Source organism: Podarcis pityusensis, assembly GCF_964106645.2.
Source record: "Podarcis pityusensis genome assembly, chromosome: 1".
In the NCBI taxonomy this organism is placed as follows: domain Eukaryota; kingdom Metazoa; phylum Chordata; class Lepidosauria; order Squamata; family Lacertidae; genus Podarcis; species Podarcis pityusensis.
The window spans coordinates 71,687,407-71,712,901 of record NC_138028.1 but is presented as its reverse complement, the minus strand read 5'-3'; the positions used below and the strand labels follow the sequence as shown (position 1 = coordinate 71,712,901).

Genomic DNA, 25,495 nt, shown 5'->3' with positions numbered 1-25,495 from the left:
AGGAGCTTGGTTCTGTAGGTCTGTGCCACTATTCTCCAATTTTGATGTTTGCCTTGAAGAAAGTAAATTTGATACAGCCAAGCAATTATGGAGCATAGTTATGTGCTCAAATCCTGCTTGCGGGTTTCCTGGAGGCATCTGGTTGCCCACTATGAGAACAGGATGCTGGATTAGATAGGTCATTGGTCTGATCCAACAGGCTCCTTCTTATGAAAATACACTCTTATTCTGAAAATACACTCACTGAATCAGTTTAGTACCGTCTGGTGCCCTTTTGCCCCGAATGGCGCTGCTTCTCAGCACTATCTTCCTCCACCTCTTGCTTATCTACACTGCTGTTTAATCCAATTAGCTGTGGTATCCCCACAGGACTTTGCTTATGGTTGTCTGTGACATTATTAACATCAGATTTGGTTTCATTACATTATTTACAAAATTAAGGGACTGCCATAGCCAGTAGGATTAGATGGGAATGGGGGGAAAAGAGAGGGAAAATGGCAGAGAGAAGTACACCACCTAAGCAATATTGAGAGATGTTCACAGAGGCTTTGATGTCGACAGCGGCTTCTTATTGGCCTTCCATTTCTGCCGTGGCATTGGGACAAACCACATGATAGTGGGGATCCACTGCTGTTGGACAAACAGACTGCAGAGGGCATTTGGCAAAGAATTTTAAAGTGGCATTTTGTGCTGTGGCACAGTTTGTATTTGCCAAATGGATAGTTTTATTTAATATGTGTACTACTGAAATTTGATCAGAAAGGCACTGTGCAATTCTCTCTCTCTCTCTCTCTCTCTCTCTCTCTCTCTCTCACACACACACACACACACACCAATCTTGGTGGACTTTGGGGGCTAGTTGCAGGGCAGCTTGACATCAGACTAGCAAATAGAACCAAAACATGGTGTGTCAAATGTGTCTCCCTGAGGAAATTCAGTGTGACAACTCCAGTATGTGCCCTGACCTTCATTGCCTGAAGGACATTTGCCTTGTTCCTGTTTTTCAAGCTTGGCATTCTGTTTCCAGGCTACTCAGGAGCTAAGTCCTTTCCTTTGTATTTTACTATTCTGAATTATTTGGAATCATCTGCAGACTTGACCACTATTTACCACAGTATGCAGCACAAAGTTAAGGCTCTGTTTTGTTTCCCCCAGCTCTTGTGTGTTTAATTGGTCCTAACCTGAACTATGTTTGCTTTAACTGCTTAATTTGTGTTCTTAGACACAGTATGTAATTAAAAGCTAAGAAACTCTGTCCCATGTAAGACTGTCCCCTCCTAGTGGTGTTGTGCTGCTTTGCCCTAGCTTTTCTCTTGTTGTGAGACTTCTCACAATGCCCTGGTATAGCAGCTCCCCTGTTTTGTATAGGTTTCATTGGTGACACATAGGAGAAACCAAGCAATGCTTTTGTATTCCCATTTGATTGCAGGGTGTTTAAGGCAGAATTAAACTCAGCCTCTAGAGTCAAGCATCCATTATTTTGAGGTTGGTGGCTCTGCCCAATTTGGGGCATTTCCCTAGCACTTCCCTGTGCCCCCATCCCACACAGTTTCGGATCCCCTTTGCCATTCCAAAAAGATATCTTCAAGGGTTCATGGGGCTGGAGGGGGAATTGGGGGTGGGAACGTTGTAAGTTTGTTGTAGCACTGGGGCCTAATTTGAATAGTAGAGTGCTTGGTGTCTGGTGGGCGGGACTTGTGTGTTTTGCTCCCAAATCAGCCTCTCCCTTCAGTATGTTCAGTTAAGAATGTCAGTTACGAGGGACCAACTGCCTCTTCTTTTTTCTTGTCTCAGACTTGCCTCACATTGCATTTAGCTTCTCTCATCATGTTATTTTGTTACAATTTTCTTTATTATTAAAGCTTAGTTTACATTTACGTGAGCTACTTACTTTTCTCAAAGAAAAAGAAACTCTGCCGAGGAAAGGTGTGGAATATCCTAAACTTAGGCGAGTTAGGGGATATTCCCAGTTTGCCAGGAGAATTGATTTTGTTAATCGTCCCCCCACTTCCACAACAAAAGGTTCCTTGCATGAGCTTCCTGCTGCTGGCAGTACTTTGGATCTAAGTCATAACCGACTGAAAAATTGCTAGACATTTTATTCTATTTCTTAAAAAAAAATTCCACATTTGACTGCAGCAGGTTGCATGTGTTTAAACATTGCAGAAGCAGACAGGGATGGTTCAAGATGTTTTGCTGCCTGAGGCAAAAGGCAAGATGGCAGCCCCATTCCACATACAGAAGCCAACAGAAGTGGCAGTTGGCTCGCTTCAACACTGGGGATTGGCAGCATCCATCATCACACCTAAGAAAAGTGGGCTACCTTGGGGGCATGAGTACACCACATAGCATACACAGCCACCACTTTCTGCCTAATGTAGGGCCAGCTCAATTTTCCACCTGAGGTGGCCATCTCTATCTAATGGTAGGGCTGGCTCTAGAAGCTGGAGGGGTGTCTGGTTTTTACAACAAAGGGAGTCATACGGATGAGGCTTGCCTTCATGTATATAGCCTCTGTTCTCAGCTGAGCTACAATGAAATACTTTTTCTATTAAAACTGGACCAACTTTATGTGGTTTTGATAGATCCATGTTTAAACACACAACTGTTGCTGTCACATCTAGTTTGACCCCAAGGGCTTTAAATAGCTCTTTCCTCCATTTTTTAATTTCATATTCATGTTTGATTGGACCTGCTGCAGAGAAAGTGAGTTGCTTATTTAGTTGCACTGAACAGTGTTCTTGTTTTAATTGCTTAGTTCTGCAACAACGGAATTGAAGGAAGCTGAATGAGAACACTGCCTTTATTCTTGAAGTTTATATTTAACTGGTGAATCTGTGGGTTGCATAGATACAAGCGCAGACTAATTGTTCTGTACACCAGTCTTTTATCATCTCTCCCCACCCCCCCACCCCATGGCATTTTCAGTACTTATATTATCATATCTAAAATGACATCTTGGTCCTATTAGGGTGTGAACATCCCAAACTGATTCATCCCAAAATTCAAAACTGATTTATATATAATTATTTTCTACCCTTCATAAAGACTGGGCTTGCGCTCTCTCTCTCTCTCTCTCTCTCTCTCTCTCTCTCTCTCTGTGTGTGTGTGTATCTGTGTATGAGAGAGAATATATTTTATGTAAGCTGCTTATGGATTTTAGTGTTTAAGCTCCCAGGAAATTTGGGAACAAAGAACAAATGAGCAGAAATAATACGGAGAAGTCACAAGTGTCCCTGTCCCAGAATTAAACTGTTGTTCACATAGGAATTAAAGGTGATCTTGAATGTATAGAGTGGTATTCAGTGACGTTTTACTCAGAGTAGACTCACTGAAATTAATGGACATAGCTGATCCATGTTCATTTATTTCAATGGGTCTGCCCTAAGTAAAACTTAGTTGAATACCACTCATAGATAGTGTCACTGAGGATGAACTACTAAGCATACAAATGAGTAGAATAGAACTTGTTAAACATTATCTTTCAAAACAAGACATTCATTAGTTCTTTCAGATGAAGTCATGAAAACTCAAGGAGATGGTCATTGATTCAAGAGACTAGCAAGTCCCCTTATCACAGCTACACGAGCATTCACTTTAGGTACAAAGCATTCAAACTATTCTGTTGAAATCAGTAGTTTCCAATTTGAGCACATACTTAAATTTCTAAATAATCACCATTTGAGTTCAGTTTCACTTCATTCCTCTGAAGCTGATGACAGTTTCATATGTTTAAACTGGCAATTAAAGGATTCAGAATTATTAATGAGAGGCTTAACAGTGGGATCTACTTTATATGTGATACCATACATTGGTCACATACAAACAAATTCAAACCCACACAACTGCATTATCAGATTGTTAAAAAGATTGATGTGTGTGTAACTGACCCAACTGAAAACCTGACTGAGCCACCTCCTTTTTATGCATTGCTGGCTATACTAATTTCTTTTCCTTAAATCCTCAAACAGGTTAAGGTTGATGGGTCCAAAAAAGGATATTTAAATATATAGCCAGATAATGTTAGAAGTCCCACTGAAATCAGTGGGTCTTAAATGCTTAACTTGTGATTAGGCCCTATTGATTTCAATGAAAACTAAACATGCTGCTTCGCTTCTACTTTATGTATCTGTCAAAATAATAAAGCTGGAGTTTGCATTTTGTAATCTGGGCTCCATGACCAACTTTGAATGCCTATGAAATAGTGCAAATGTTTTCCTCCTAGACATCACTGAAGACAAAACACTGCACTGTCTGCAAGGAATAACTCAAGCAGAGAAAACTGACATCTCTAACTTAGAAAGCACTTTTACAGCATGCCTTACAAAAGGCCCTTGGGCCCTGGTTAAACAACAGCTGCTCAGACCCTATATATTCAGCTCAGCACAACCACAGCCCATTTCATTAGCTGACCATTACTCAACCATTAAATCATAACATATAGCTTTCCTCTTAAACTTGAAATGTTTTGTGTGTGAGGTGGGCAAGATACTCTCAGGTTAAGATGTAAAGATTTAGGAGAGAAATGAGGTACTGCCTACGCACTCGTGTTCACAAAACACCATTTCTTTTCATGGCACCACCTCATGGCATACATGGTCACCGGCAGTCCGGCAATAGCAGCGGTTCTGTTCCTCCTCCTTGCTCTCACCACAATCCCAGGGTGAAAATTGACTCCAAAGGGAGAACAAAAGGAAGAACAGCACCTAGCACTGCTTGGCCTGTCCATTTGGGTTCAATTCCCACTATGAGAAGAATTTGGACAGACAAGTATGAAGAGAAAAACACCAGGAGCTCACATTAGCCATTGCTACCCCACTGCATCAGATGCAGAGGAAGAGGGAAGACAGGCCGACACCACCCATCCCCAAACCAACAGCAGCAAGCCTGATGTCAGAGGTCAATGGTGTTTCAGCTGCTGGTGTGTGAACAATGTCAGATGCCCAGTGACGCCAACTGCTGATGTTGTGTTGCCTGATGTTGTGTTGCTTTGGGTAGCCCAGCGAGTTCATTGTCAGCTTCCAGCTATCACTCTCCATTCAGACAATACTCAGCTTGGGAAGCAGAAGCAGAAATCTGTCCTGCCGGGTCATGTTCCACACACTGAAATAGCTCCATGTGTTAAGATCTGAAATGGCACAAATCCCTTTTCTTCAAACAAAAGTACCTGTTTATTCAGTGTAGATGACATTAGTGTTATGAAGTACACAAAACAAACTAAATACAACAAGCACTCTTAAGATGGACTTTATTTTTATTTTAAATAATTAAGCTCAAATATACTCAAGAGTGTGTCTTGCTGAATCTTGGCCCCTTCCCTCTGCTGAAACTGTAGAAACGTACAAAAAATCCCAAGATTGGTATGACCCTTACAGGTCTCTGTTCAGTTACTGAGTAGAAGAAATGTCATAACATTCTCCAGTTCACAATTAAACAAATTCCTTTATTTCTCATTCCAACACCCCTTGTATTTTGAATTTGCCTCTATGCCTTTGTGGTCCTAATTCTTCTGCTCAGTGTCTTGGTTTAACCAAATCTCTGCCATTCCAAGTCTATCTCACTTTTCCTTCAACACATGTGTTTCTAATTTAACAATCTTGTTATATATTGTCATGAAACAACCCAGCTTCCCCCTCCTGGGTGCTTTGTGGGAATCCTAAGTAGCAGCCGTAGACAGGAACTCTCTTTTCTTTGGGGGGTTTTGTTTTAAAGAACAGTCAAGGCAAACAGATTTAAGTAAACAAATAATCCTAGAGAACCCACAAGAGGTCCCAAGGCCGAGGCTACTGTTTTATGTCTCTCAAGAGAGTTGGGCCTGTTGCCAGCATAAATCTATTCCATATTAAGAAACTTAAACCCCCTCAAATGTATTAGGCATAATACCAATATTCAGCCATTTGGTACTGGAATTTAACTTAATTCTGTTACAGTCGTCCTTATATACTTTCCCAATGAGGAATCAAAATCAAAACCAGAGACTTTTGCTTGACAAACAGTAATGGCTGACTGTTGTTTGCCTGACTACAATATAGTCCTTAATTAAGGCTGACAGAAGAGCAACTCAGAGAATCATTTGGGGTATTCACACATTGCATTCAGTGAGCGAACAACCTCTGTACTTGTGTACACAAACAGCTGAACTATATGCTTGTGCAGTTGCTCGTGTCTGTGTAACTGTATGCACAATAGTTGAGCTTCACAAATCAACAAGTGTATAATCATTCACACAACAGCTTGTTCATGGGTAGAAACAGCTTGTACCTATGTTCAGTGAAACTTGTGAATAAGCCTATAGTGACTTTAATTCAGACACAGTCAAAGTAGTGAGTGGGAGCCAGATACTTTTCTGCTACCTGTGATAGTGAAAACGTGGGACAGGGGGCCCTTTTCTTTTCCAGCACATGTGAAACTTGAGATTTTAAGTCACTTTGGAAAGGCATCCTGGAGACAGAGGCAAATTTTAGTGACTTCAACTGATTCAGTCTCTCAAGACAAATCTAAAAAAATGTAGTATAAATGCCGACAACTGGGAAACACTGGCCTGCGAGCGCTCCAATTGGAAAATAGCCTTTACCAAAGGTGTCATGAGCTTTGAAGACGCTCAAACTCAGGATGAAAGGGAGAAACATGCTAAGAAGAAGGCATGCTTGGCAAAACCTCACCGTTATCAACTCCCACCTGGAAACCTATGTCCCCACTGTGAAAGGACATGTGGATTCAGAATTGGCCTCTACAGTCACTTAGAGACTCACTGTTAAAACCATGTGTATGGAAGACAATGTTATGAGTGATCACCAAAGAAGAAGACTAGGCATGTAGCCTTGGGTGTGCCATAGGGGGCGCTGCAACAATGGTGCAGGTGAGAATTTTGGCATCATGCAGGGTGCAACGGAAATTTAAGACCCCAAGTTCCACCACTGCTGGAGATATGGAATACCCCTAAACAACCAGGGATTCAGCTGAGTTGATAAACATCACATTTTCCTCCTCACTTCCTCCACCCAAAACACTGCTTTAAAATAAGCTAAATATTGTTTAATTCCCTAAAAGTTCAAGTAAATGCAAAGACAAAGACAAAGAAGACATTTGAGAGAGTAGGTAAGACAGAAGAAGTAGAGACAAGGATTCTAAAGGATTACATTACTGTAATCTGTCTTTCTATGGTACAATGTATATATCTTAGAATTACTGGGAAATATTCTTGGAGGGACACTGGTGGCGCTGTGGGTTAAACCACAGAGCCTAGGACTTGCTGATCAGAAGGTCGGCGGTACGAATCCCCGTGACGGGGTAAGCTCCCGTTGGTTGGTCCCAGCTCCTGCCCACCTAGCAGTTCGAAAGCATGTCAAAGTGCAAGTAGATAAATAGGTACCACTCCGGCGGGAAGGTAAACGGCGTTTCCGTGCACTGCTCTGGTTCACCAGAAGTGGCTTAGTCATGCTGGCCACATGACCCGGAAGCTGTACGCCAGCTCCCTCGGCCAATAAAGCAAGATGAGCGCCGCAACCCCAGAGTCAGTCACGACTGAACCTAATGGTCAGGGGTCCCTTTACCTTTTATTCTTGGAGTAGGAATATTCGAGGGCTCAGTTCTGAAAAACACTGAAGAAAACAATAGCCTGTTATGTTGTCAATGCTTTTCAAGAATTTTCAGAAAATTCTCCTTATAATTGCTAAGAAACTGGATAACCTCTCCACAGTCTTTATATGCGTGAGAGTACTGTTGTTTTAAGCAAATCCATCTTCAAAGTTGTATAAACCTTTTGGAATCAAAAGCTGCAATGTTTTTTGGAACATTGGAACATAAAAGCTGTAATGTCAAGCTGCAATGAAATTTGCATAAAGCATATCTAGAAGTCTAAAATATATTCAGCCAAGGGTCAGATATTTCCCAAAACACTTGGAGGTCGTTTACAACCATAGTAATAGAAGTTCAGGTAAAATGTATGCAACAGATCAGGAAAGGTACCAACAAGTCCAACAGATTCTGGTATGGTTAATTAGCACAATCCAAGACCAGAACCTTTCATTTTTTTAAAAGTAAGTTCTGCAGAAATGGAGAACAAAATGGAGCACAAAACCAGATCAAAACAAATATAAGTTGACATGCAAAAACATAATTTTAGGAACACATTTCTAAAAACAGTAAGGTTAATAGCAAGGCTTGTGTAAATACGTTAGAAGCAAGAAACCACCAAGGGGGAGATTGGGCCATCGGACGACATAGTGAAAGACATGCTAAAGGAAGACAGGGAGATTGGCAGAAGCTATGAATATGCTTTCTGCTCATCTTTGCTCTCTCGTTCTAATGCAACATTGTGCAGATCTATCCAGATATATTTAAAGAACACAGAACAAAGGAGGTAAACATCAGCACAGATATCTTCCCTGCAGCAAAGCTCTGCAATCTGTTGTGTGCAGATGGATTTTTCACTATTGCCACTGATGAGTGACTTGTGGAGATTTCAGAGTAGTATGGAAAAAAACTAGAATATGTTTGGGGCATGCTGTGGTGCAGAAATGTCCAATATATTAGATGTGATAATAAATTATTATTATTATTATTATTATTATTATTATTATTATTATTATTGTTAATTACTACTACAATTACCACCTAATAATTTGGCTCCTAAGCACCTTGATTCACTAATATATATATAAATATATTGCTCTCTTTATTCCATTAATTAGTAGCTCTCTTGGCAATTTAATATGGTAGCATTGCTGTTGCCATTTCAGTACACACAGAAATGGAATTACTCTTCTGCTAATGCTAAGCTCATATGTAATATTTTCACTGGGTCAAAATCATGTGTTTAGCACCTTGTCATTTCAGACCCTTGATATGCGTCATTATAGGCAACTGCCAGTCATTTCACCTGCTAATGGTCTGATATAAAAGTAGAGATCAAAATTAATGACAGCATAAGAAAGCTCTAGGTTAATTTCTCTGAGCGACAATACTTGATATTTCCTCACATTCAGTATGCTATTAAAAGTTTATTTTTTTATAGAAATCAATTCAATATAAATGAGAGAAAAGGACATTCAGGTCAATATTATTTAAGAATTCATTGGTATGCATTGATTTTTATGACTGCGACTGCTAATTGAACAGAAAATGCTGAACAAAAAACATATTTTGAAGCCCATAAGGTGTTTGCATGAAATATGTCATTTCTTGCAATGTCTGAAAGTTTCTTCCAGGCAGAAACTATAGAAGCTCCAGTATAGCTGAACATCTGTCTTGTCATGTAGGCAGATATTAAGATTAAATTAACTAGAAATGAATAGAATGATACATGACAGGGTGCAGATGTCCCAGCCACAGTGTGATAATTTCATTGCAAAACTATGTAATGAATTCCATACATTACAGAAATACAAATGTACCACTTTAGGTAATTGTGATGAAAAGGTATAATATGCAGTGCATAAACAGACTGCAGACCCAAGGGCGTTTCTCCCCCCCTGTACACTATTTCTCTTCAGTCATTTCAAAATGATTTTATTTAGTTTAATGTAAGCCTATTATTGAATCCTTTCTGGGTATTTTCTCCCCTTCTTTCAACATTTCAGAATCTGGATTTCATAGTGGCATTAGAAAACTTCTTGCGTGCCTGCTTTTTCCAATAGATTGGTTTGCTCCCTTTTCCCTCTGTCTATATTGTACCTTAATGTGGCACATTGAAATTCACCAGGACTGGAAATACTTAAAAAGCTTTTGGGCTTTGGGTAGTTTACAAATTGGTGTCTGTTGCCTATGCACAACTTAGATTAGCAGCAATTGTTCACATACTGTCACAGATTATTAGCTAATTTTCCTTTATTACTTGCAAATGGACGATTTGTGGACCGTCTAAGTTTAGGCGTGTATAGGTTTGGAAGCATGCAACCGTTTGGTAATCCATAGTGGGTCTCGTTGTGCTTTGGCGTGTGAGAGGAAGGGAGCTAACTGGGCTCCAGGGTTGGCACTGCAGGACCTTGGATTGGTTGCCTGGTGGCAGCCAATCAGGCCTCACACCAGGGAAAAGGGGTATTGCCCAGGAGTGGACCAGAAAAACTCCTCTCCTCTGGTCTGTTCAGTGGGTATAATAACAGATGAACACATCAGGGCTCTCAAAGACTCCCTCCAATTGGCTGGGAAACCCTCTGCAGTGAGTGTTCCTCGTCAAGTGGTGCTGGGGGAGGTGGCGCTGGCCTGTAATGCCACTGAACCATCAAGAGTAAGTGGACATGGTAGGTAGACGCCACAGATAGCAACTAAGCTTGGCTTACATTCAAAAGGTGCACTGCTGCCCACCACTGCTAAAATGGCTACCCAGGGCCCTACTAAGGAGGGCAGTCAGTGGCAACTCAGCTAGCTCATGCTGCTGAGAGGCCCTTTTGCGCCCCTGGGAACCAAACTGCCCAACAGCTGGTGCCATCCAGTATTTGACAGGAGAGAAAAACTCCATGTAGTACACTGATACTGAACGAGCAAGCACATCGCAAAGTCTGGGTAGCTCTGCCGCCTCTCGCTTTATGTTTAATAAAATGTTCATTTCAAAAGTTGCATGATTCTGTAAGTCTAATAAACAAACAAATCTCACTATTTTGCTATCGGGATCTCATTCTCTAAATGCAATAATTTTGAAAACTAGGCATGCATACTTATTTTGTGATTCATTGGTTCCAAACAACAAGCAGAAGGTGGAAAGCAAACGTCCCAGGCAATGAGCAATAGCAATTTGAGTATGCAAGGAATTCAAAGTCACACTCTGTGTGCCCAGCATTGAAATCAACAGCACCTTGTTAAAGCATCGACTCTACTAAGCTAAGCTGATAGTTGTAGGGCACGGGTGTCAAACACAAGGCCTGCGGGCTGAATCCGGCCCGCCAGACCTTGCCATGTGGCCCGTGTAGCCGCCGCCAGCCGCCAGCCTTCAGCTTTTATTCTCGCTTTTTTTTTTTGACACAAGAAAGCCGCCTCTTCAGCGCATGCGCGGCAGCCTACAAGCCAGAGAACGTCTGCCCTCTAGCGGCGCCGGCCGTTCTACACAGGAAACCTCCACTTTATATGCATTCAGGAAACCTCCACTTGTTTTTATACTGAGCGCATGCTATCCTGTGATGTGACAGATCCAACGGCTGCCTGAACCCTTCTCTCCTGTACTGTAAGTCCTACAGATACAACCGGCCCTTTGAGGGTGACCAAACAGCTGATGCGGCCCCCGATGAATTTGAGTTAGACACCCCTGTTGTAGGGAGTAAGCAGAGATAGGTCATTTGTGAGACTAATAATCTGCCCTTATAGAAAGAAAGAAAGAAAGAAAGAAAGAAAGAAAGAAAGAAAGAAAGAAAGAGTGGCAATTTCTTCACATGGTGATTTTTATATGACTTATTTTTTAAATGAATACAAATTTAAGATTGTTTCTTATGCCAGCTACACAAAACTCAGTACGCTAGACACTAACATTATTTATTTTGATCTGGTGTATCTTTTCCAAGGTGTGCAATTATGTCTTCTGTGTTTTGGGCCAGAGTGGTTTAACAGTCAGTCCCTCTTTCCATGGAACTCTGGGAATTGTAGTTCTGTGAGGGGAGTAGGCTTCTCCTAACAATTATTAGCACCCATAACAAACTACATTTCCCAGGATTCTTTGGTGGAAGCCATTACTGTTTAAAGGGGTGTGATACTACTTTAAATGTATCAGACCCCAGTGTTGATCCAGGACATTGATAGGGCCTGGGGTTGGAAAGGTTGAGAGATGGTGACCATCACAAAATGGTGGATAATAATTAAGAAACAATTGTGATATCATCTTCTTTTTCTAGTGGCTAAGAAAAAGAAAGACTTCAGAAATTTTCTCAGAAAAATATATCTGCTGGGAAATGTTGGCTCATTTAGCACAGTGCTGGGTGCTCAGGGTATTACATCTTTAAAGTCAGTTTTTTTATTGCATACAAACTTCCCTGTTCATAGAGAAACACAAACATGCACTTTAAGTGGCATATGTTTTAAAATGTGGAGAGAGAACATTTCATTTCCTCCTGGTGAAAGGAGACTTTGGGTAATCAGGGTCCCCCCCCCCAACAGATGCCCAGTTTAACTCACTTAAATGAACTTGTTTTCTGACTGGATCAGTTCTTGGATAAGTTAATTGAGCATGGCTGGAAAGAAAATGTTATCTTTATGAAGAGGTAAGTAGTATGAAGCTTCTTGGGTTTCAGGGAAGGTGCCTCATTGTTTACTTCTATTCTCCTAACAGAAGGGGTGCACAAATTCAGCCCAGTGGAAATAATTCTAGCTAATCGCACTCCATTACTTTCAGTGAAATTGAGTCTGCTCATTCTACCTAGGTGAGCTGACATAGCACGGAAACAGAAAAATAATCACAGTCATGCTGTCCAAAATAAGCAATTGGCATCAGGCAGGCTGAAAACTGTACATTTTTGTTCCAATTTACACACTGTGCACACCATTACTTTATAAACTCTCAGTGGCTATGCATCATCCCAGGGAATCAATGCTGTTGGAAACATTGTTCATTAGTACCAGGCAAGTGCTCTGCCATCTTGTGCATATCACAGCTGCTTACTGATGTTCAGCCCTCGGTTTGGGGATTGTGCTGCTTTATTTGACTCTTTTCTATGGAATTCTTTGGGGGCTTCTGTGTGAATGTGAGCCAGGTACGAAACAGTGGTTCGGTAGGGCATATGATGTACCCTACGAATTAAGGAATGGGGCACTTCTAAGAGCTCACTTAGCTCAGGAATTTGTTTTCCAGACCAGAACTATGCTTGCTATCCTTTCATACAGAACTTTTCCTAGCTCCCTCCCCCAAGTTTCTTTGTTTCAACAATGTACCGTAATTTAAAGGAGGGGGAAGTACCCATTTTGGTGTTGCTGCTGTTAAACAAGTGGAAGTCAGAATAAGGTTACCAGATTTTTTCCAATGAATCCGGGGACACTTTTAAACTTCAGTGGATTTTGTATGGGGACTGATTTGTAAATCCAGTGACTGTCCCCGGGAAACAGGGATGTCTGGTAACCTTAAGTCAGAATCCCTTGACGCGAAGGATGTGGGAGGAATTTGATTTGCTTTGCATTTAAAGGTGTAGCTCCCTAATTCTTACTTTCTGAAACAATATGCAAGCTGAAGCGTACCGCTCCTTTGAAATTCATTATTCCCAGCCAAATAATGACTACAAAAATGCATATGCTGGAGCAGATTGTGGATAAAAATGCATATATTAATGAAAATAACACACAAAATGTATCTATCAGGCAAAATTGCATACAAATGTGCACATTCAGAGAAAAGGGGCAGAGTTCAGTTTCAGGGTACCTGTTTGCATTCAGATGGTCCACTATTCAATCCCTGGCACCTCCAGGTAGGGCTGGGGGAAGAAGACCCTGGCCTGAAATGCTGGGGAGCCAACGAATATAATTCTGAGCTAAATGAACCAATGGGCTGGCTTGGTATAAGGCAGCTGTTTCAGGTGGGCAGAGTATAAATAATAAAATTATTATTATTCAGTTATTTTCAAGAAATGACCCAAATGACTTGCATATTGTCAATTTCCAATATGCTAGGTTGCATTACCATGAAATCATTTGCTTCTGAAACTGTTTTATGATTTAATAACTTAGGGTACTTGAATTTTTAAGACTAAAAATTTTACTGAAAGAGCATGAGCTTTCATAGGTGATTATGTAATTCAACAGATACTGCCCTAGAAGTGAAAGCTGAATATTGGGGTGGGGGGGTGGCAGGGGGTGGGGTCCTTTTCAGTTTTTAAAGGGACAGTTACCCAAGCTGCAAAGTCTACTTTGCAAACATTGAGTTACAAAATCAGCAGTGCTCCTTCCAGCTATTATAATGCAAGAGGAAACCATAGTCCCTGGGTTAGGCTTTGATTGACACAGCCAATTTTTAAAATTAATTCCTATTCTGCCATCTCACGCTCCATATATCTACAAGCATTGATTTTCCCGTGGATAGCTACTCTGAGTTTCTGATGGAGTGTCCAGGGAGGTTAAAATGTTTATTCAAAGGATTCTTTTTTGTCTTTGTGTTTTTGTTTTTTTTAATGTAGGATTTGTATCCATCCATTATTTCTCTCAAACATAGCCCTGTCTGCACAATGCAGATTGCTGATGGCTATTCCAAGGCATGAGTTAATATACACATGAGTAGGTTGAAGCTTCACAGATGTGGTGGGTGGTGTCCCCATACCCTCTAACTAAGTTGGTAGTGTTAATTAATGGACAGACATGGCCCTTAGGTTGATCGCACGGTCTTGTGGCACATAAGAAGAGACCTGGTGGATTGGGATCATCTAGTCCAGCATCCTGTCCATACAGTGGCTAACCTGATGTGTATAAAAAAATTCCTTCCAGTAGCACCTTAGAGACCAACCAAATTAGTTATTGGTATGAGCTTTCGTACGCATGCACACTTCTTCAGATGTTTCGACTATGGCAGACCAACATGGCTACCTACCTGCAACTGATGTGTATAGGAAGCTTGCAAGCCACATACTTCCTCCAACACTGAAAGCTGCACGTTCAATGTGCAGAGTGCTCTGATGGTGTTTCCTGCTTGGCAGGGGGTTGGACTCGATGGCCCTTGTGGTCTCTTCCAACTCTATGATTCTATGATTCTATGATTCAGTGTGATTCTGCTATGGTGTACTTCTTGTGGAAGTGGTCGCACTGAAATTTTCTGTATTTTCCCTCCTATAGAATATGTACTTTGATGGATGTGGGCCATTTTTTGAAAATAACTTCTGCTATTCTATTCTATTCTATTCATTACCCTGCCCATCTGAATCAGCTGCCTTATACCAAGCCATTGGTTCATTTAGCTCAGTATTATCTTCAGTGCCGGATTTACGTATAAGCTAAACAAGTTATAGCTTAGGGCCCCACTCTCTTGGGGCCCCCAAAAAATTTAAAGAAAAAAACCCCTGGATGTACATTTCCAAAATATTGCATAAAAAACAAATAAAATAAAACCTATATACAGCAACAGTGTTTTGTGCTGTGTAGGCTCCTGTGATGTAAGTAATGGGCCCGGCCTGCTAGTCTGATCCCTAAAATATCACTGGTTTGCTCATTTCAATATATTCTGCATGTGCAAGTGGCTTTAGATACCTATTAGGTCCATAAATTACCATATAGCATATATTCAACACAAAAAACAGCAACAATTTGTTGTTGACAAAGGACAGCTGGACATCTAAAGGGCCCCATGACCTTCAGTAGCTTAGGGCCTCATCAAACCTAAATCCGGTCCTGATTATCTTCATTGGCTGGCAGTTGCTCCCCATAATTTTAGGCCAGGGTGTCCCTGCCCTAGCCCTACCAGGAGGTGCCACAATCTCAGGCTGCATCTACGCCCCCACCCTGTTATACTCGTTTCATTTCTCTACATGTTCTAGGAGACCAGGGTGGAGGGGAGCTGGCTGCAGCAAGAGGGGGAGGCTCCCTGGTTTCAGCTTCTGCTTCTGCCTCAGAGTCTGAACTGTGCTCTGCCATAGCCTCTTCCTGTTCACCAAACCCTGTCACCGCTTCTGCTTCTGACACCTCCTCCTCCTCCCGGCCTGCTCCTTCTCCCTGACCATTCTCCTGGCTCTGAGCCTTCTTCCCCTGGGGGTTCCCCAGCTGGTGCCTCTCACTACTCCTCTGCATCCAGCCAGTCCATGACATCCATTTTATGTGCAGACTGTAACTTCCAAAAGACTTTGCTAATGCTGAAGGTCTGGCAGTTTAGCCCACAGGCATGTTTTCCACAAATCAGGTGACTGAGTGTGATTTCCAGTTTCAAAGATTAGATTAAATAGATTTTACCTGTGACAGGATTGATAACAGGTCAGTTTCAAAACACATGGCCTAGAGTTGCTCATGAGCTGCTACATCGTCAACATTTGTTATTCTGTAAATTGCCCACATCAAAAGGTTTTTTTGGGGGAGAGAATTTTATGCTACGTCACCTAGGTCAGCAGATGATGGGTCTTGATTAAGGGCAGTTGTGCAATATTTTGTATAATAGTTTACCCTGAATATAACTAATGCTCAAGGAATGCAAGTCAGGTTTGAGACCATCTGAGGCACATTAACATGGCCAAATTTCAGAAATTTAACAAATTATATTGAAAACTGGTCATTTTTTGGTAATGCATGCTCCCTAATACAAATATGCCAAGAAAGAGAATGAAGCTTTTGGTCCACTAGTCGAGATAAAGTTAAAATACCAGACTAAAAAAGAATGTTTGTAATTGGAGAGCTAATACATTATTAACAAGAGCTTGAGCTCTCTAGACTTCAAGTAGCTTGCATCACACAGGAAAGCTGGAGAGGAATTAAGGAGGCACACACAGACCTCCTATATCCTATAATAATGCTTTCACTGGAGGAGAAAGCAGGGCTCTTATGTGATCATTCCATTTGTGGGTACTGCAACTATGCTTGGAATAGATTGTTCAGTGTTCTTAATTAATTTCCACAATTTGTTATTGGATCCAGGTGACTGATAATTTCTGCGCCACCATGTAAAATTATGTGGATGTTCATTTATTGTCCCGATCAAACACTGAGTTTTCATAATGTTATTGTTTCTTCATCAAGCCTTTAATAAAGAGGGATGAGAAACTTTCTTTCTTTTTTAATGTTGGTAGTATAGAAATATCTGTAAATAAATAAATAGTTTGTATGACCATAGTAATATGAACACATAGCTGGTGAACATATGCAACAGCAGTTTCTGTATTTTTGGATTGCCAATTTAGAACAAAACTGGGACAATTCTTTAAAAATCTTTAAGATGGCCTAAAAGGACTAATGAAAACATAATTAATATTGCACATTATTGTACTTCTTAATTTACTCTTTGATCCAGAAACATAGCACACACCTTCACCACTTCCCCCCCAAAGGTATCTCCATATGGGCTAGAAACTTGATTAAACACTGATATTTACATCTGATCTCCATGAAATTGACTTGAATGCTGCTTTGGGGCTGTGGACTAAATGAAATTTTATGAATATGAAGTTTATGTATGTGTAGCAAAAATCAGCTACATACATGTTATCAACTGGATTGTGTTTTCTAATTATCCATAGTCTGTAGCTCCCAAGTTAAAGTATGCTATGTAATAGAGGTGGGGCGTGAACTAACTTGTATATACACCCTGTGCTGTGTGTAATAGTGTTGACTCTCATAATTCATTCAGTATGGCAAATTTTCTTCTCAATTACTGAATTATGTAGCAAATTTGAAATTGTGCTATGCATCTTCTTTGGCATAATGTCAGCTGCTGTGTATGGGTGTTTAAACTTTACTTTTGCCTCTTTGATTTATTTATGCAAGCAAGATTTGTCATGAATTTTAATCCAAGCAAAACGCTGTGACACCCACAATAGCCTGTAAATCTGCTTTGCTGTAGCAGCAGCAGCCCTATGAAAAGAAGTAATGTGGAATAGTTGTAAGCTCTGCCAAGCCAGTTTCTCATCTCAGGCATTGTTGCATAAAATGCATTTTATGTATTGGAAGGAAACATACATCTGGAGTCTTTAGTTATTTTTTAATACAGAACAGTAGGACCTTTGGGAATATTGTGATTTCTAAGTTTTCTGATAGGCATGCTCCCACAGCAGAAGTGCTTTCTTCACAGAGATATACACTGCTACAAGTCTTTATTCATTTATTTATCATGCTGCAATTCCCTAAAAAGAAAAGACTTATTCTATGCAAAAAAATAAAAAAACAACCCCTCACATTGCTCCAATGGATAATCACAGATTCTGTTTAAATAATTGATACATAAAATTACTTTTGCCGACTAGCTCAGTTATAGTCATGTGACAGGGTATATCGTGTTTTAACCAGAGCAATTATTATTCCACAAAAAAAAAAGTACAGAAAGGAGCAGTGAAAGGAGTTGAGTTCAGTGTGTAGGTTTGCGGAAGGAAGCCAACACATTTGTCAAAGCAGTTACACCAACTGAAAACAGCTAAAACAGATAGTCACAGGAATAGGATGGGCCCTCGGGTGTCAAAGGCCAAGGTAAAGAAATGTCGCTGCAGCATCCACCCAAAACAGCAAAACAGTATAGTGAAGGTGCTACACACACTTCTCTGAGGAAATGCCACAATTTAGGCCAGGCTTCCTCAAACTCGGCCCTCCAGATGTTTTTGGCCTACAACTCCCATGATCCCTAGCTAGCAGGACCAGTGGTCAGGGATGATGGGAATTGTAGTCTCAAAACATCTGGAGGGCCGAGTTTGAGGAAGCCTGGCCTAAATTGTGGCATTTCCTCCTCACAGAAGCAATGCTGATTTAGGCATTGCTACAGAGTATGCCCTCTCCCAGGCCACCCCTACCTGAACTTCTGAGGGAGGTGGAACTACCAAGACTGCTCCCTCCAGTACTCATAACAGCCCGAAGGGTCTGTACAGAGGGCAATGATCTCTCAGGAGCATAAGTTGTAATATAAAGGAAAGTAAGGATTTGCCTATTTCTAGTCTTTGTCAGTTTAACATGTGTTCATGCCCAAGTCCATCCCATGCCACTTCGACATTATCCATTTTAAAAATCTACATGGAAGTTCATATCTAAACATTTAAATATGCATCCCCCCACAAGACACACTTTTCTAAATGTATTTTATCCTAAAATGTGCATTTCCCCCCTGTGTATATTTACAGCAGAGAACTGCATCACAAAATCTGAAGAAATGGGAAATCTGAAGGGTGACTGTGCTCCAGTTGTCACAAGTCCTCCAGGTGGTGCGGATCAGGTCAGTTCTTGTTGGAATTTGCAAAGACGGAATTCCTCAAGCATGCTGGGTAATGTAATTCAGGTTACAAACGGATGGATTAGTTCACCTTTTGATTTCAAATCGTTAAGAGGTCCCTGTAAAGAAACTATTATGGAACTTAATGGAAGAGGCATAACGTAGACCTTAGGGGCATGGGCTTTAAGGTACATTTTGATAGGAAATGAAGTGCAGCAAATATAATCCATACTGAATGCCAGAAGATGTAAATTTGATTGTGAAGACTTCTGTAACAGTTTTTAGGACCACAGCTCAATGTTTCAGGACGTGTAGGCACATGGTTCAAAGCCCGACCACTGCCAGATCTTTGTTTTTGTTTATATACATAATGGGGTTATCTAGTTATCTTCTAATTGGAAATGCCTCTGTCTGAGATCTTTGAGAGCTTCTGCCAGTCAGAGTAGGCATAACTGACCTGGATGGAGAAATAGTCCAATGTAGTATAAGGCAACTACCTATGTCCTTTCAGGTTAATAGTCCAGTGTTCTGGGAGATAGGAGCGCCCCCTAGCTTGGGGGCACTAGCTTGGGGAAATGCTGCCCTAGGCCATTATAATGGTGAGCCCTCTTAGTAAGAAAGCAATGCCCCCACCCTATGACTGTAACAGGGTAGAAGAAAGAACATGGCAACAGATTATATATATTTTTAAGGGAGGAGGAGAAAGTGGGCTATTTTAATAATGGAGAACACGATATAATATAAACTGATATTTGAACCTATTATTGCACAAGAGAAAGCACCTGCTTAGGTTATAAGCGCTGCAATGTGTGCAGCAGCAGCAGCAGCTTTTGGCCTGCACCATGTCTTCATCTTCTCCTTTCCCCAGTGAGAGTTATGCAAAACCATATAACTCGCTGGCATGTAAGTCACAGGCTGCCCTCAGGCTAACTTCTGCACTTCGCTTTTTGTACCATGTTCAAGTTTCGTTCTGTGGGATATGCATATCTTGCAAACAAGATCTCTAATGGGGGCTGCTATGCGTTTGGCTGACGGTGCAGTTTTGCTTCTTGAGCAGCAAACACACATGGTTCTGCTTTTGGAAAGGCAGAGCAGATGAACTGCTTGGGAGGGAAGTTCCCAATCAACTTCTTGATTCACACAACCATATGTTTAGTGGTGGGTATTACCATGAGAGGACTTCTGTTGTCATATAGCCCCTTTGGGGGGGGGCACACATGAGTCTTGTGTATGCTCAAATACATGTCAAGATCAAAGACCTCAGCTCCTGACTCAACCATCATTTTGAAAGTTTTCCCAGACAGTTATAAATAACATGTTTAAAAATATCTAAGCTGTGATTATATATTACTATATGATTGAATCATCTGTCCACTACCATTGTGTTTTTTCTTTGGCATAGTTCAGAGCTGCAAGGTTTCACATGTGAAGGTAATTGTTTTCCTGTCTGCTGTACTCCTGCATTGCAGGGGTTTGGACTTGGTGGCCCTTGAGGTCCCTTCTGACTACAGATCTATAATTATATGATACTTTTGTCAAGAGCTGCTGGAATTTCTGTATGGCTGGTGGAGATGAATCAGCGGACAGTGGGGAGGTTCAAAAAAGTATCTACATGGTGCCTAGAGAATCTTGCACCTAAATATTAGCAAGACAAAGGAAATGGTGTTGGACTTTCAGAGGAAGAGAGGGGAACTAACCTCGTTGTATATCGGGGGGGGGGGGTTGTGTGGAGAGAGTCTCTTCCTTTAAATTCCTGGGAGTTTACCTTAGTGAAGACCTCACTTGGAAAAACAATATAACTTAGGTGGTTAGGAAGGCCCAACAGAGACTCCATTTCCTCAGGGTCTTGCGAAAGAACAATGTTAAACAACAATTGATGACCTCCTTCTACCTCCTTCTCAATAGAAAGTGTCCTCTCGTATTGTATCACAGTGTGGTACGTTGGCTTGACAGCCACAGACAGAAAGTCTTTACAGAAGGTAGTGAACACAGCACATGATATCATGGGCTGTCCCCTGAGCCCGCTAGATGACATCGCAAGGGATCCTTGCCTTAGGAGAGCGAGAAAAATTCTCAGGGACGATTCACACCCTAGCCAGCACCTCTTTAATCTTCTACCCTCGGGCAGGAGATATAGAAGTATAATCAGCCCTACCAACAGGCTAAAAAACAGTTTCTATCCATGGGCTGTTCAGCTGCTAAATGGAAAATAATATAGTGCAACTGACTTTTGGGGTTGGTGTGTTGTGCGACAAGCACACAGAGTGCAATGAGACTGAGTGTTTGTGGGTGGGGGAGGGAGGCTCAGTTAATTTCATTATACACAGGTTGTACATTGACAATAAAGATATTATTATTATTATTATTATTATTATTATTATTATTATGGCTGCTTTTTGTGGTGAACCGCTGAAGGTAGCATTCTCTCAATGAAGACCTTCTGGATTGACTCCGCCTACATGGCTTGCCATCAGATCATCTGGGCAGCAAGGAGTATTCACAGCTTTCTTTTCCTCCTGAACCATTTCCACTGAAAGTCTTCCTGAGCTCTGGTGTGTCGCTGTGTTCTTGGTTGGTCTCTGCTCCTGCCTTGGTCTTTGGTTCTGATCACTGACTGTATCATGTTCCCTGGCTCCTGGCTCATCCCTGCCTGCTGCCCAGAACACAAGCCCTGGCAGTTGTTGGCAATTTGCTGTGCTTTTCTATTTATTCATCATTGTCTAGTAACAGCAGGAGGAGAGGCAGCAGACTTGTTGGGAACAACACCTGGCACCTCCTCCTAAAAAGCAGCTGTTGCTGCCTGCACTATTTGAGAGAGAGATAGAACTGTGCTGAAGGGGTGAACACATGGTCCCAATAATTCTTAGCAAGCTGGATTCAGAAGATGGGGGGGGGGGGGAGCCTATTCAGGCTCACCTCCCCAGCAGAGACTTGAGAAGCCATGCTCACCTGTCCTTTCATGCCACATGAAGACAGGCTGCAGCTGGTGCAGAATGTGGCTGCTAGATTGGTAAATCAGGTCCTCCCTTAATGAGGGTACGTATTGCAGTGAGACCTGGACAACCAGCACCCTGTGTTGTGGATGGATACAATTGGTCAGCCACAACACCCGATTGGTAGGTCCCTCAAAGCTGGGTGCAATCTGGCCAATGGGACGCAGTCCAAATAGTTCGAGGGAACTATTTATGCCCATGCACGTGACCCAGAGCTTCCTCTTTCAGTGCATGCATTCAGAACACCCACCCACCTCTCTCTACTTTTAGGGCTTGCTCTTGACCTTGCTATGCTGTTGTGTGTCGTCTGTCGTTGGGACAGAGGGACGGCAGGAATTTTCCCCACTTGGCTGATTGGCTGTTGCCATTTGGGTTTCACCTGCCATGTAGCAAATTGTCACAACTTGTAAGGTTGTGGATAGGCTCTGGTTCAGGTGATAGGGATGGGAGAACACTCTCGCCATCCCTATGTGAAGGGTATTCCGTTAAAGAAATCCAGGGACTCAATGGTTTGGTCAACCCCTGAGAGGGGGCTGTGCCCATGCCTGAGTGCAGGGGGACATTTGGGTGGCGGAGTTAGCCCGTTCCCGGCTTTCCGCTTATCCAGGTGTTCACCCTTGGCTGACCTATGCTGGAACCCTGTGTCAGCGCTACCTCCATGCAGGGAGCTAGTCAAACCAGAGCCTATGCAACCAGTCACTTTTTTGTATAAATAAAGTTGTGGCCTAAATTCTGCCAAAAACCAAACCAAAATTTTAGCCATGTGTGAATTTATTTAGGGGGGGAGGAGGTTTCTGGGTCTGAACAAGCAATGGGGCAGCCTGGTGGGACCCAGTGTCTCCAAAGCCATAATGGCTGCCATTGAGATACCAGGCACGGTTCAAGGTGTTAGTATTACCATTGAGATACCATAACATCTTGACCAATAGCAACCACCTCGGCCCCTACAATTGGCAGGGGAGGCCCTGTTGGTGATGCCGCTGTTGAGTTCTGCCCAGTTGCTTTCATTGGATCACCCTGAGTTCTAGTATTTCTCCATATCATCAATAATATAATGCAGCTCTATCCTGCCCCTCACCTCTTTACCCTCATTTTTTCCTAAACTAAAAAGCCCCAAATATAACCTTTCCACATAAGGGTGGTGCTCCACCCCTTTGGTTTTTTGGTTGTTCTTTTCTGATGCTTTTCCAGCTCCTTTTTGGGGACAGGCCATTCTTGTCACCTGTTGCCCTTTTCCAATTAATTATTTACATTTTCTCCCTGTTAGTGGATCATTTTATTAGCTTTCAGGGTTCTTCATTTTGGTGTTTTAGGGAAATCTGTATTTCTTTCATACTCCTTTTCTTCTTCCCTCTCTCCCCAATGTTGTCTTCATTTTACACTCATTTATGTTTGCTTTCTATACTTGGTATTTGTACAGTACTTACTTTTCATGACCTCTTTGTTTCTGCAGCTGCTGGTGGGTTTATTTTAGGAGGTGAGGGAATGGGCTGCTGGCTTTTACTCTGGCTTATCAACCCAAAAGGCACAAAGGGAGAGTAAAGCAAATCTCTAAAAAGGCAGGAATCCATTCACAGAACCCTGTCCAATTTTTTGCTGTAAATAATTTATTTTTATTATTCTTTAATGAGAGAGAGAGAGAGAGCCATGCCAGTTTCATTATTCAGAAGTGGTAGTGCCTGAAATGTTAAGGTTGTGTCAGAAATATAATGGAAGATGAAATACATGACCAGTCTTAATAACTTTTTTGTGGGGTACATTTCTGGAGCTTTGCAATGTCCTGAGTGGTTTCAATTTTAAAGTGTATGTAGGGGAGTTTTTGGAAGATAAATAAACAAGCAAACAAGAAAGAAAGATGTGCTGATATATATTTTTAAATGATTATTTTTAGAACAATCACAGCCACCCCCAACCAACTTCTGGGGTCAATTACAAGTTGTATTAGCATTATCTTGGGCTTTTACGGCAGGAAAGTGTCCCTGAACATATGCAGAACATATTTCCCACCTTCCTGAGTAACTGAGCAGTCCCTCTTCAACACATTATAGGGTCCCAGTCTATAAAAGCAAAGGGCAATGTCTAGAGCTGGGCCAACGTTTTCATCCCGCACTTTTCCAGCAATTTCACGGACAGAGGGAAAAGGTCAAGTGAAGATAGTCTATAGTTTCTGTAGGGGCAGGAGGGGTTACTATTGTAAGATGAGATGACAGAGCTTTGCGCTTATTTCTCTTTCTTTTACTACCTGAAAAATTGCTGAAAATACCCCCTCTTTAAGGGGGACTAATGGCTCTGTGTAAATTGGCAGAGAGAGATTTGAGTTAGAAGCATAGAAATGTAGAGTTGGAAATCATCACCTTACATCCTTGCATTGCAGCTTTGAGATGAATAATCCAGTTTTTTTATTTTTAACTAGGACTATTTATTTCTTAACTATACATCTAAATGGCTGTTTAAGTGGTAAATAATACAGCTTTTTTTAAAAAAAAAATGGAACAGATGAGGTCAATAGCATTAGTAGAGTGCCTTTATTTCACTGCCGCATGAATATCAACTGAGCATGCTCAGCCCCCCTTCCCTCTCTTTAGAAGTTAACACAACTTAAGGTACTAGAAAGGAGGAACTTGGGAAGTGTAGGGATGCCAAGAAAGAGGGAACTTAGCCCAGGGCTAAAGTAACTGCTTTGAATGCTGAAGGTCCCAACTTCAACCTTCACCATCTCTCCTTCAGAAAGAAGGAGCAAGTGATGGGAAATTTTCCCGAGACTCTAGAGAGTCTCAGTCAGTCAAAGTAGACAAGACTGGGCTAGACAGATGGATGATTATGGCCTGGAATAAGGCAGCTTCCCATAGGCTGTCCCAGAGACCTCTGAATCCCCAGGGCAACCTGTCCTTTCCAACAGAGAGGAAGACCTGCTCTTGCACTGCGTTTAGTCATGTCAACCTTGGAATGCCCAGCTTTCAGCCCAACAGGCGTTGCTCTCTGTGTGCAATGAGATGGCACATAACCCCCAGAGACATATTGTAGAGGCCTCACAGGAAACCGCTGATCTTACCAATGGACCAGCACCTACAAGAAAGAATCTCCTGTAGCCTTATTGAGCATTGGGTAGGGTGGTTGTGGTTGTGGACTGTCTCCAACCCAGCTGTGTTGAGAGAATAGCAGCTTATACAGGGAGAATCTGGGCTCTATAATTTCAAGAATTTGGCTGCTCTTCAGCTAATTCATAGAATATTATTATTTATTAAATTTTTGCACCACCCTTTATCCAAAGCTCACAGGGTGGTTCATAGAACAGCTTTTGGGATGGGGCATAAAAAAATTGGATCATATAAAAATAGTTGAGCAGTGAACATCTTGGCCAAATTGATCTATACACCTATACACAGCACTAGCACTCCCCACCAACAAAAGAAGATTTGCAGTCATGTGTTTAATCATCATCATCTAGGATGCTGCCTTCTGCTGAGTCAGGTCCTTGGTTCATCTCGCTCAGCACTGTCAATACTGACTGGTAGTGGCTCTACAGGAGACATTCCCAGGCCTGCCTGGACTGAAGCTAGGACCTCTTGCATGCAAAGTAGATGCCCTAAGACCGAGCTACAGCTCTTGCCTAAACCAAGCTTGCTTGGGTATTTTTTAAATTTAAAGTCTTTACATCCCACTCTGCAAACTTCCTGGGACAGGGAGCTAATTTCCATAAAGCACCAAGCACAAT

General features: G+C 41.7%; 1 protein-coding gene across 4 annotated transcripts in view; it reads left to right on the top strand.

The window, feature by feature from the left end:
- The window catches only part of LOC308459808 (uncharacterized protein), a 69,057-nt gene continuing 43,562 nt past the window's right edge, over positions 1-25,495 (top strand). For 2 of the 4 annotated variants that reach the window (XR_013978326.1, XR_013978329.1), the window contains exons 1-2: positions 1-1,948; positions 18,699-18,790. Coding sequence is in view for 1 of the 4 variants with exons in the window: in XM_080975518.1 (XP_080831644.1) it covers positions 2,679-2,706; positions 18,699-18,790 (120 nt within the window). In the remaining 3 variants the exon portion in view is untranslated. Of the gene's footprint in view, positions 2,707-18,698; positions 18,791-25,495 lie in introns of all 4 variants that reach the window. The other 2 variants (XR_013978327.1, XM_080975518.1) reach the window with 1 other exon arrangement.